The sequence below is a fragment of the Lepidothrix coronata genome, unplaced genomic scaffold (genome assembly GCF_001604755.1).
Source record: "Lepidothrix coronata isolate B3197 unplaced genomic scaffold, Lepidothrix_coronata-1.0 Scaffold43, whole genome shotgun sequence".
Lineage (NCBI taxonomy): Eukaryota > Metazoa > Chordata > Aves > Passeriformes > Pipridae > Lepidothrix > Lepidothrix coronata.
Window position 1 is genome coordinate 5,437,381 of NW_016690223.1, and position 12,049 is coordinate 5,449,429.

Consider the following 12,049-nt stretch of genomic DNA (forward strand, 5'->3'; position numbering starts at 1 on the left):
TGTCCTCTGATGTGACAAAAGTGAGTAGCAGAGGAAACTACAGAGAGGGTTAGACCATAGAAGGTAGTGAGGTTCATGTGCTCTCTCTAAATATCATCTTCTGTTGTCACTGATGAACACAGTATGCTGGGCCAAATGGACCATCAGGGTGTTTTTTTTATGTTCCTATTTGAACATCGTGACAAATATGTGCACACAAATCTTAGGGTTCTCCCTACTCTAAAGCGAGTTGTAGCAAAAAAAAACCACCCTAATGCACCCATCTAGTCTGGAAATCAAAATGCACAGGGAATAGACTTTACTGAGCTGACAGTTCATTGCACTGGTAAATTAGTAACCTTCTCGGTTGGGAGTGGTGGGATTTTGATGGTTTGGATCTTTTTCAGCAAAGACATACACAATACAGGAATCTTGGCATACATGTCTGCTTACATGCTTTCTGTAACAGTCTTTAGTATCTCACTTTTTGTACCAAACACGTCTCAGCTTGATGAGGATGAGAAAGCTGCATATTAATCATTGGCATAAGCCTTTTTTCATATGCTTATGTGAAAGAGTTACAATATTTGTGTAATGCTACAGCTGATAATATAGCTGTGTGCATACAGCTTTCTGAAGCACTGGAAGCATCTGCTTCAATTACAACATTAAACCAATATAGGCATAGATAGCATGTGCTGTTTGCTGCCTATCTACTTTCTCAGTTGTTATATGCATGGTTAGCATGGCCTTTAGAACCAGTGGTGTGCTCAGTATGTCCGCCTCAGGTGTTGGCATCAGTTTCCACTGGAACACTGTGTTTGTAGCAAGCCAGATGTGCTCACACTCAGCATAGATGCAAATACACTTCTCGTACCAGTCACATCCAGGACCTATTCCTTACCCCCTCATCTGCTCTGTGATGACCTTAGAGAGGCTACTAGGGCAGGAAAAGAAATTTGCTCATGGATGAATTCTGTTGAGTCTGTGGAGCACCAAGCCCACTGCCAGGTGCAAAACTGAGAGAAAATCCCCCAGAGAGCTCAGGAAAATTCAGGGCCTGTCTCCCAGAGACCACCATAAGCAGGAGACTTAAGCATAAGACTGAATAGAAGCCCTGACCCTCACCCTGCAGTTAGACCTGTCAACACAAACTGATCATGCTGCAGTTTGCAGAGGAAAGGCCGGGACAATGGCCAGGCACTGGAAGCCAGAGAAGACACAAAGGCCAGCAGTGATTGCCTGGGCTGCTGGTGGATGCTGCCAGTGTGGAGGGCCTGGCTTACTCCTGAAGTGTGTTGTAATCATATGCCATTCAAGCATGCCTGATTTATTGTGAGCAAATGAAACAGTCCTGCAAGACAGGAATGAAGGTGGATAGTATGGATCCATGCCTTATTACTGTACTCAAAGGCCAGTGGTCGCTGCCTGGAATGGATCCCAGAGGCAGTACACACACACATGTATTAAAAAACCCAATGCATTGAGTTTACTCTGGGCTTGAGTGCTCATCTACAGGTGAATTGCATTCAAACATCCCAGTGATTCTGAGACTACTGCAAGTTCTGCCCAGGTTTCAGAGGCCTGGGTGACATTACCGGTGATCACTCAGAACTCTTTATCCCTTTTCTCTCTTCAAGGCCAGCACTCCAATATTTGGCTGTTTTTACTGCACAGAAGGGTAATGGATACAACATCTGGGAACAGGGAGATGCGTGGCCTAAAGAAACAAGAAAAAGTCAAGAGGCAGGAAAGGAGATGCCTCCCGAGTAAGAACCATCTGCTCTCAGTAGCTCACACGCCTTTTCCCAGCTGATCAGCCAGGTGCCGTCTCCTCGGAACTGGAACAGCCTCGCCTGCTTTGCCAGGGCAACAACTTTTGTTTCTGCTCTCCGCGATCGTTTACCTGACGTGTTTGTAAACACCAGCGCGTATTTGGTAAAGGTTTAGAGTTTAACAACTTTAATAAACGCCACGACAGGTCCTCCACCACCGCCACTCATCCCCCCCGCAGGCCCTCCGGTTTCCCCGCAGGGCGAGGTCCGCCCTTCCCTCTCCGCGCTGCCGGCGCCGCCGCCGCAAAGCCTCTCGGGCGCTGGAGTCCTGCACCCCGCCTGTCCCACGGCGGGGCTGCGCCTTCTGGACTCCCTGTCCCACGGAGCCTTGCGAGGAACCCGACGCCGGACGGCGGCTGCGGCAGCGGGCAGCAGGGCGGCTAGTTCAAGTTGCCATAGCGGCGAGGTGAGACGGGCGGGAGGTGCCCGGGAAGCGGGGTGGCCTCGCCTCGGGGCGCCGTGCGGTGAGAGCCGGGGGCGCGGGACGGACAGAGTCGGGACTGCGGCCAGGGCGGCTGTGCGGGACGGGGCTGTGCGGGACGGGGCTGTGCGGGACGGGGCTGTGCGGGACGGGGCTGTGCGGGTGCGGAGCGCCGCGGGAGGGCGGGCGCGGGTTGGAGCGGCGCCGGGCGGGAGCGGCGGCGAGAGGCGCGGGGAGCGGGGCCGCGGGGGCTCCTCGGGACAGCCCGGGACAGCCCGCGGGCCTGGCGGGGTCCCGGCCGCCGGCGTGCTCGGAGCCGTGCTGGAGTGCCCCGCGGCCCCAAGGCCGTGGTGCTGAGGAGCGGAGCGCGGTGTCACTAACTGATAATAAAATGTGGTACAGATGCCTGAAAGCACGATGGCGAACTGTCACCAGTGGGATCGTCTTCCTGGCTTTTTGAAAACTCCTCCTGGCTCAAATTGAAAGAAAGGGCCTTTCAGGTGTTATCTATAAGTCTTAGCTATAAAGCTTCAAACCTACCTTTAACAGTAAGTCAGTTACCTAGTGATATATTAGTCTGTGTAGAGCTGGACAAATAAAAACACTTGAGGAGTAATCAGGTGACTTTATCTGTGGTTTACCTGAGCTGGAGAACTTGCTGTTAAGACCGTCAGGTCTGCTTCGTGTTTGTTTTACCCTGAGAGTCCTCAGTAAAAATGAAATGCCCTATTTTCTGCAGGAAAGAAAAGTATCGAGTACTGATGCTTTTCATCAGTTCAAGAAAAGTTATGATCTGTTTGGGTAGAACTAAAACCCAATAAGTTGTATGATTATGTGCTAAAATTAGTCAAGGTTTTTGGGAAAAGTGATAAGCTTCTTTTTTGTTTAAATTAATAGGCAATGTGCATATGGAACATTTGTACAAATTTCTATTCCTTTATGATTTTTTTTTTAAATCTAAAATGAAACTTCTGTATTTCCTTTTAAAATGAGGATGTTGCTTTATATGAAACAGAACTTCATCAACTTAAAAGTACTTGTGGTTCCTTTTAGGTTGCTCATGAGAATAAAAAGGAATGCTACTTAATCACAAATAGTAAGTTTTCTTGAGACAAAATGTCCTCCTTGTTCAGTGCTTTCTTTTATGTTTACCTTGCTTACTGGCCTTTCTTCAGTGCTTTACCTAGTAAGTATCTTAATGAACCTATTTTTGGTCAGCTGAAAATGAACCAGTTAATCTTTCCTGTTGTAAATCTTCATTTCCCTTTTTTTTTTTCTCTAGTGTCTTTACTTTTCAGTAGTTGGGGCTCTTATGGTTGAGTCAACTTCTTTGTTGGTTTTTGTAATTTTTTTTAAAACCAAATTATGGTAAAAATCAGTATTATTCCATGTTGTTATTTCTACCAGTGTTTTATTTATTTTATTTTTCTTCGTCTTTGAAAATATCCCATATTTCCTGTTTCCCAGTGTTTAGTATTTATGCTTACTCAGCATCATTAAGACTTCATTGCAGCTGACTAGAGTGAGAGGCACTGGAATAGTGAATTCTGATACTGTCAGAAAAATGTGCTTTAGTGACATAAGAAGATGGAAGATGAGATAAATTCACCACTTCAGAAAATGTAAGGAATACTGGTGTACTTGAGCATAGACTGAGCATGTTGATTTACTCTTCCTTCGTGTTTGAAAGGTTTCTATCCAAGTCTGGGGGGACAGAAATATACAACCTTTTAAAAACTAAATATAAGGATCTGGAAAAAGTTGCCTCCATATAAAATACAGTATAAACTTTGGATCCATCCATGGTTTCTTTTGGAAATTTCAGCTCTAATGGCTAGAAGAATGATACCTTTATTTTCTTTTTGGTGGTATTGTTGACTACAGGACTAAAGGGGTTTCAAGAGTATGGCAGTCTGTTTCCTCTTCCCTTAAGTAGCCTCAGACTGTCTCCCAACACAGGATATTAACACAGATTTTGTGAATGTGATTCCATGACCTTTAGGCAAACTGCTGCAGTGTGTAGTAGTCTAAGAAAATATTTCTATCTAACCTACTTTTTGAGGGTTGTTATTACTATGTGACTTTACTATACTAGGCATAACTGTTTGCATTTCCCTCCTCTATCTTGCCATACTTGAGACTTATCAATCTCCATTCTGTCCTTACAAGCTGTATTTCTACTGCCTCAAGTAATTTTTGAAGTCAAGTGAAGTGCCTCAGCATCAATATAATAATCTGGGTTATGTCAAATTAACATTGGAGAATAGAAAGAATATTTTACAATTCACAACATTACCCTTATTTTTACAACTTGTGTGGTGTTAGCTTTTTCTTTCTAGAAGATGATGCTGTTGATGCATATTCAACTAGAAGCTTTCCCCTCCGTACCTCTTTCTTCTACCAACTTCAGTTTTTCTAGCTGTATTTGTCCAGTGCAGCTGTATTTGTGTCAGCTGCAGACTTAATCAACTTATTATATTACATTATCAGGTCACTTAATGAAAAGATACAGTGGATTCACTCTAGGTTCTTGCTTGATACCTCTGGGATTCGACAATTTCTGTTAACTGCTCTATGAGTTCTGATACTTAGCCAGTTTTAGGAAAGCTTGCTTAGTTCGTTTTACTTCAGCTTACTTTTGTGATTGTCATGTGTGTTCCAGACTTAAAGAAAAAAAAAAGACCTCTACTGCTTCTTCCCTGTTTAACAAATTTACTCATTACCAGATTGATTTATTTGATATCAACACATACACTGTTATTGTAAGTTTTTTGAGAACAGATCTTTTGTTGAAAACTTAAAATAGCCCATTTTAATTTTTTCCACATATTTAAATTGATTAATCTATAACTTCCTGGCCACAGTTTTCTTTCCTTTCCCTTCTATTTAAAACACTTCCTTCCCCTGTAGTATTTCTGGTTCTCCTTGAGTCATTAAGATACTGATTCCTAGACTTGCTTAAGACAGTTACTTGGGGTTGTTTGTCTTAGCTGGCCCTGGGCAACCTGAATAGAGCTTAGCAATAGTATGAGGTAAAGGGGAATGGCTCTGCAGACTCGAACAATTGATAAAGCATTGATATCTCCACTGTATGTTCTGGGGGGAGAATTTGCTTGGGGCCATGATCTTGCCATGGGTACTGAACACTTGGAAGTATTGAGAGTGCATCTTTTGATTTAATTTGCTCCTAAGAGGCTCTGCCTTTTGCTTTGTGATGTGAATGAAGATAATAAGGAGCAGTTGGAAGATCTGCTTCAAAAATACATCCTGCTGACCCAAATTAGAAAGGCTAATGGAAATGTAGTCTGAGTCTATGAAGTTGCTTTGGAATTATTGTGCAAGACTGTTCAGTTACAATGAGGATTTAACATACATTACTTTTTCTGGTCTTCCTACTTAGATTGCAAGATCCTAATGGCAAATTCATCCAGTGATTCAGACAACTTTCTTACGGGTCGAACAGGAAGACGGCTGCCTTTGAGAGCATCCTACAACAGAGCTCAGAACTATGGTGCTGAAGCAGTTACAGAGAAAATCCATACTTTAGCAAGCACTTTACAGGTTGTTTACAAAACACAGTTTTAAAGTATTTATAGAGTCTGCATTTCTGTAACGTAGGACCAAGTTTTCATTTCTAAAGTTGTGGAGTATACTGTATAGATGAGAAACATTGCCTTCTGTGCAAACCAAAAAGGTTTTGGAACATTGATTGTACTGCTTTTGAGCTGAAAGTGTGTAGCTTGTTACACTTTTATACAGCTGTTATTTCAGACAGTAATAGAATGTTGTTAGAAACAACTACATTTTGGGTAATACCTTTATAACGTTAGCAAAGTGAATAAGACCAAATAAGATTTTTCAGATTCTCCCAAAAGGCAATACATTTTTAGCAGAAATTTCCAGCCCTGTCTTGGTTGCGTTGTACTGTGTAAAATTTCCAAATTTCTGATAAAGTAAATATGTAGGCAGTCAATTCCTTCATCATAGAGATTACATTTCAAATATCTTCTAGATGTGGAACAGTACAGTAAGAAGCATTATTTCTAAACTTGTAAGAGATACATACCTGAGCAAGAAAGAGTGTTCATCTAATTCCTGCTGCTTCAGTGGATGCAGTGGAGGGAATATCTGAATCTGTTTTGCAAGTGGGAGGAGACGCTTAGCTATCCTGACAGCATTATTGCTTGAGAAGTCATTCCCAATCTTCTCTAGCTGACAGTTCTGAATACCCAAAGTGGGTGGGCATATGTTTTATCACTTATTGCTTGGCCAGGAATATTTTTTCCCTTTAATATGCAGGAAGAGAAAAATCAATAAACCTCAAAACTTCTTAGGTGGAAAATAAACATCAATCTAGAAAAAGAAATGAGTTAATAAGAATGTAATCTGAATATTTTTAAATATTTGGTATTCTTTGGTATTCTGATTCTGTCTAACCTCTTTCTAGGTGCTCTTCTGAAATTCTGATTTTAAGCTAATTGCTTTTTGTTGACTGCTTTTCAGCAGATCTGCCATCTGATCCAGCTGTTCATCTGATCAGAAAGTGCTCATGCAGGCACCTTACCTAGTGTGTTCATCTTAAAAAACTTGTTATTTCTTAGTTAACTAATTTTGTTCTATACGCAGGTAAAATTAAGATCTTTGGGTTAAAAAGGTTTTTCTACAGAGTTGCTGAAACTTGAAAAAGTTTTTATTTGAAGCTGAGGCCTTACTGTTGTACTGAAATTATAGTGTGGGTGGGTTTTTTTTTCTTCTTCCCTTTAGCCATGCTGTACCACTTCAGATTGTGGTTACTTGAATAGGATTTTGAATGCATAGACCATTTAAAAAGCACTTGTCTTATCAATTTAATCTGAGAAACCAAGAATAATAAAGGCAACAGTAAAGTTTGATTAGAGGAGGTTTCTGTTTTGACTTTTTTCTAAAACTTTTTTATTTAAGGATACCAACAGAAATCTGAGACATGTTGACCATTTGCTAGGACAGTACAGAGAATATAACAAGGAACAAACCGAAGCAATAACAACGGTGAGCAGCTTTCAATTTATCTTAACTTCTTTAGTCTTTTCCATTAATAAAATTCATAGCTGAAAACTTAGTAGTAATGGACAGAATATATAAGGAGTTAAGTAGCTGTAAACAGAACCTTTGCATATTTATTTGAGCAATCTAAATCAAAATATAGTAATGTGTTATGTAATGGAACTTGCTGACAGGTTTTGTAGCTTCAGTATTTTTCTGGTTTATGAGACCCAATAGATTGTTATGTTATGGTACTATGCCAAGCACAAGATGGATAGCTAAAATAGAGTATTGGTGGAGCAAGAGAGGTTTAAAACTTGATTACAAACAAACTGTAGCTGGTGCTTCCTTGAAACAGACACATATGAAATGTAGGAATATTTTACATATGAAGGTAGAGAGAAAGAGTGAAGAAGGCTTGCGTTTCTCAGAGAAAGAGATCCAACATGGTGTGTATAATTCTAAAGCATCAATTTAACCATTGTGTATAAGCTTCTCTTAGAAAGAGAACCTTCAGAAACTGATGTTTTATGGATTGTCAAATAAAGGTGTGACAAAGCAAGTGGCTAAGAACCAAAGTCAGTAAATACAATTGTAGAAAATGAGATGCAAGTTTGAAGAATGAGGAACTTATTTACAACTATAGTTACTTCTGTATTCTTAAGTTGGCAATGGCTGCCTTTTCCTGGAAGTAAAACTACTAAAAGTAGGGATTGCTGTAAAGCTGCTTAGGGAAATTTGATAGCCATATGTAAAATTGATTCCAGGTGTAGGGCTGGTAGAACAATTCCAGTAAAAAATAATTTGAAGTTATTTTCTGGATTCTACAGGGCTCTTATTGAGCATTGCTGGCAAATAGGTCTTATTTTGGTTGCAGGAGACAAACTTTTCTTTTGGGTTTTCATTATGGTGCACCATGTGCACCATCGGATTTAAGAAACTTGATATTTGAAGCTACCAATGTTGGAAACATGTTTTGCTATAATTATGATACAGGAATATGATATATGAGATGTTGAAGAAAAGTTATTATTAATTCATAGCTGTACTTGGCTTAAAAATAATTTCGATTCTCTTAATGACTTTTAAAATAAATACTATTTTCCAGTTTTTGTAAGAAATGAGTCTATGTTCATATTTCAATAAATTATAACTTTTCTGCAGTTAAAAGAAACACTGGAACAATCTATAGGTCAATTAAGGAGCCAGCGACTAACACGAAACTCTGGAATGAGAAGTGCATCTCTCTCAAGCTTATATCCTAGTGATCTGGATGGAGAAGGACCGTCAGGTAAAATACTTAAACTGCTGGAATATACTTAAATTAGGTCATATAGCTGTGGTATAGAAAGAAGAAATTAAGAAAAAAAAAGTGTAAGAGATAGGGGCATGAAAAGTCATCATTGATTACTTTAAAGAAATTCAGTTTAGAAATTTGGGAGACCTGCATTAATTTACACTGTTGTTTATTTGGTAAATTCTTCTAGCTTTCTGTTACATAGTATTTTCTGCTGATATCCCAAGATATCTAAATGAAACGTTGATTCTTTCAGCTGAGAAGATCCTATGTCCACTGCATGAGTTTTAGGTACATACAAGTTAAAGCTAAAGCCAAAAGATATGGCAGCTTCTGAAGCTTGCTTCACAGCAAAAAGGGGAATTTAAATTTTAAATACATGAGTTTATGGATGTAGATGAAATTATGTAAGGCTCAGTGAAAAAGGAAAAAACAGAACCAATTTATCAACTACAGAAAAGTAGGTTTTTTTCTTGTTTGCCTCTGAAAATTTATTGTATTTTAAGAAAAGATGTGTTTTGGAGGAGTATTCCTCCCAGAACTAGTGTTTAATGTATTTTAGTAGAAAGCTCTATAACTTTCATTCCTATGTAAAAGCTGTGAAGTACAGCAGTTTGAAGCTCTAATAGATTCACGTGAAGGAAAAGTCGTTGCTAGCACAAATAAAATTTGAGGAAACAACTTCTTCCTCCTTGGAGAAACAAAGGAAACCTCTTTCTGGAATACATGTATGTCATAGGTAAGAAATGTTTACATGAAGAAGAATCCTGAGAAGAGCTAAAGGCGTATGCTTGTGCATATTATTTAATTTAATAGTTTTTTTTCTGTAATGTGGTCTATAAAGATATTGGCAAGAGGAAACACGCATTTTTCTTGAAGCAAAATGAAAAATTTCCAGTACAAAGTTTTGTCTTCCTACTTATTTTTTTTTATCTCTTGTCTCATAAAGGGAACCGCCACTTCCTGCCTACTTCTCCTCTCAGGGATTACGGAGACTCACAGGGCAATAAACATCGAAGGTCTAGATCTGCAAGTGTGCGATTTGTCAATGAGACAGATAATTGGGACCAGGTACAGAGCACTAATGGGAATTGTTTCCCCAAATAGGCAATCTGTCCCCTTTTATTCCCATTCTGATTCCTTCTAGCTAAGGTAATTTTGAAAATGTGCTGTGTTTTTTCAAAGTTTCCTAGGTCAGGTTGAAATTTCTGATTAATCACACAGGGGACGTGGTAGAGCCCATGTCTGAATGTTCAGGGTAGGCAGCTGGGTTGTGGAAGATCCAGGTTTAAATCTTAGGCACAAAACAAATGGATATTATAAATCAGGGTTTTGTATAACAATGGTCCTGGCCATGGAACTGTTGACAGCAATAGTTTGGTTTATGATGGATTAATTGTCACTTTTTATCCCATGAAGAATGGATGACCTGTTACTTTTTTTATTTGTTCCCTTAAAACTTTGACTATAAATTGGGAGCCTGCTGAATGAGAGAAATGGGAGATTTTACAGAGGAAAATAGGCATGTGTTTTTGTTTTTGTTTTTTTCAAGCTCTGATAGAAAGAGTATGTAAAGTCTTGGGCAAGGTAAAATACCTATTCTTGATGTTTCGGTAGTTCCTGAAGACATCACAGTGTTCTGCTCGTTCACTTTCAATTTCATATGTCATCTATTTATAGTAACATATATAGCTGGACAGAACTTTGTTTCACCTATACTAGCATTTGTTAGCACGAAGGGTGTCTCTCCTGACTTCATCTGTTCAGATCTTTCTACTTGCTTTGCATTAGGTTTAAAAGTAGGTGCAATGTCCAAGCTCTGAACTACAGAAAAAAAACATAGTTGGGAAACTTGGTTTAGCAAATAAGTTACTGAAAGTTAAACTTCAATGAGAATGTGTTGTGAAGGGTTGAATAAAAGTGTGCAAACCTCATCCAGGCTCAGCTATAATTAATGGAATGTTATTATTTTGTATTTTATTTTTATCTGCTTTATTTTAGAAAGCGTGTATATATATATTATGTATGTATATATACGTAGATATTTTGGAATATCACAGCAAAAAAGGGTTTCTAAGCCTTGGATTAACTTGTGTATTTTAATTTACAGCTGCATTCTTTCCATCAGTCTCTTCGAGATCTCAGCAGTGAACAAGTTCGCCTAGGAGATGACATCAGTCGGGAGCTTTCAAGGAGAAATCGGTATAAACAGAATATAACTCCGTGTGAAGGATAGTGTGGAAAATAATTCTTAAACCCTTCTTTATTTCAAAAAATAACTTTGGGGAGAGTGAGGGATTGCACAACGCCTAGATGAAAGCAGTATTATCAACTGCTTAATTTATGTAATTTTTTGCAGTATTTTTAAGTGTAAATATCACCCGTCAATTCCAGTTTGTATAGTATATGTTGCTTTCCTCACATTTTTTAATATATGGAGAAATCAACTAGGACTTGGGAATTTCTTTTATTACAGCTTTGCTCCTTATTTGTTCTTGGTACTGGAGTCCCTTGAGGGCAAGCTCTCATGCAGCCCATAAAGTACATACTTTCTCAACATATGGTGCTTTATTGAATAGGAATAACAGGAATTAGACTGTTAATTCCTAGTAGGAAACTATTGTTCAGAAGGACTGTGTAGATGTGTCCATAATTTTTTACTTGTTGACCTGATACCTAGCTGATGCTAGATGCTCTGTTGCTTTACTTGAGGAATGGAAATGCTTTTTATCATGAATTTTCCACTTGAGGCTTGTCTCTAATTTTGCTAGGAATTTAGAGGCTGTAGAAAAAACTGAAGTAGCATAAAATTCCAGGAGGTTGTTGCTGCTTAAAATTATTATGGTTATTTAGTTTTTGCACTGTAGAATATTGCTTTACTTGTATTTTTCTATGAAGGACTGATGCTGAATTAAGAAAGACTCTAGAAGAATTGTCTGAAAAGCTCACTGAGTCCCAAAGACAAGAAACGGTGAGTGTGACTAATATGAAAAGATTATTTCTATTTAGTATTCTAAGCAGGATGTGGGCTTCTAGTTTAATGTGTGTGTTGGTAATCGGTATCACATATTGGTGTGTATATCTGAACATGATGTTATTAAGGCTACTATAGGTTGTTGTGATATTACCTTTCCATAGTGAAATTAGCAAGACAAGTTTTATATTTCAGGCACTTGTTTCAAGTAAAAGTGGGTGTATGTTATGGATTTTTCTGTTTCAATATTCACAGCCTTGGAGAGATCTGCTTTTTAACTTTGAACATCGATTTGAATGCTGTTATACTTGTTGAAGCTACCTTTGGAAAGATAAAAGTTTTCCCATGTTATGTTGATAAATACTATTGTTTCTTCTTCCTCCCTACCTCCCTCCCCGTCTTTTTCAATCCTTACCATCTGTGTTGCAAAATGGAAGGAGTCTGTTTGGGCTGCACTCTTTCTGTTCTGCTGCTTTACCAGTGCTCTCCGATACAAGGTGCAAATCCTTTGCCCTTGTTCA

The 12,049-nt window shown here is 39.0% G+C and overlaps 1 protein-coding gene across 7 annotated transcripts in view; it reads left to right on the forward strand.

Annotated features, from left to right (window-relative positions):
• Positions 1 to 2,166: 2,166 nt before the first annotated feature.
• Positions 2,167 to 12,049, forward strand: part of CEP128 (centrosomal protein 128) — a 180,884-nt gene continuing 171,001 nt past the window's right edge. For 3 of the 7 annotated variants that reach the window (XM_017813894.1, XM_017813889.1, XM_017813895.1), the window contains exons 1-9: positions 2,222 to 2,278; positions 3,289 to 3,331; positions 3,703 to 3,857; positions 5,636 to 5,796; positions 7,177 to 7,263; positions 8,422 to 8,548; positions 9,504 to 9,625; positions 10,665 to 10,756; positions 11,453 to 11,525. In XM_017813894.1, the coding sequence (XP_017669383.1) occupies positions 5,650 to 5,796; positions 7,177 to 7,263; positions 8,422 to 8,548; positions 9,504 to 9,625; positions 10,665 to 10,756; positions 11,453 to 11,525 (648 nt within the window). In that variant the 5' untranslated portion in view covers positions 2,222 to 2,278; positions 3,289 to 3,331; positions 3,703 to 3,857; positions 5,636 to 5,649. Of the gene's footprint in view, positions 2,279 to 3,288; positions 3,332 to 3,702; positions 3,858 to 5,635; positions 5,797 to 7,176; positions 7,264 to 8,421; positions 8,549 to 9,503; positions 9,626 to 10,664; positions 10,757 to 11,452; positions 11,526 to 12,049 lie in introns of all 7 variants that reach the window. The other 4 variants (XM_017813890.1, XM_017813892.1, XM_017813891.1 and 1 more) reach the window with 4 other exon arrangements.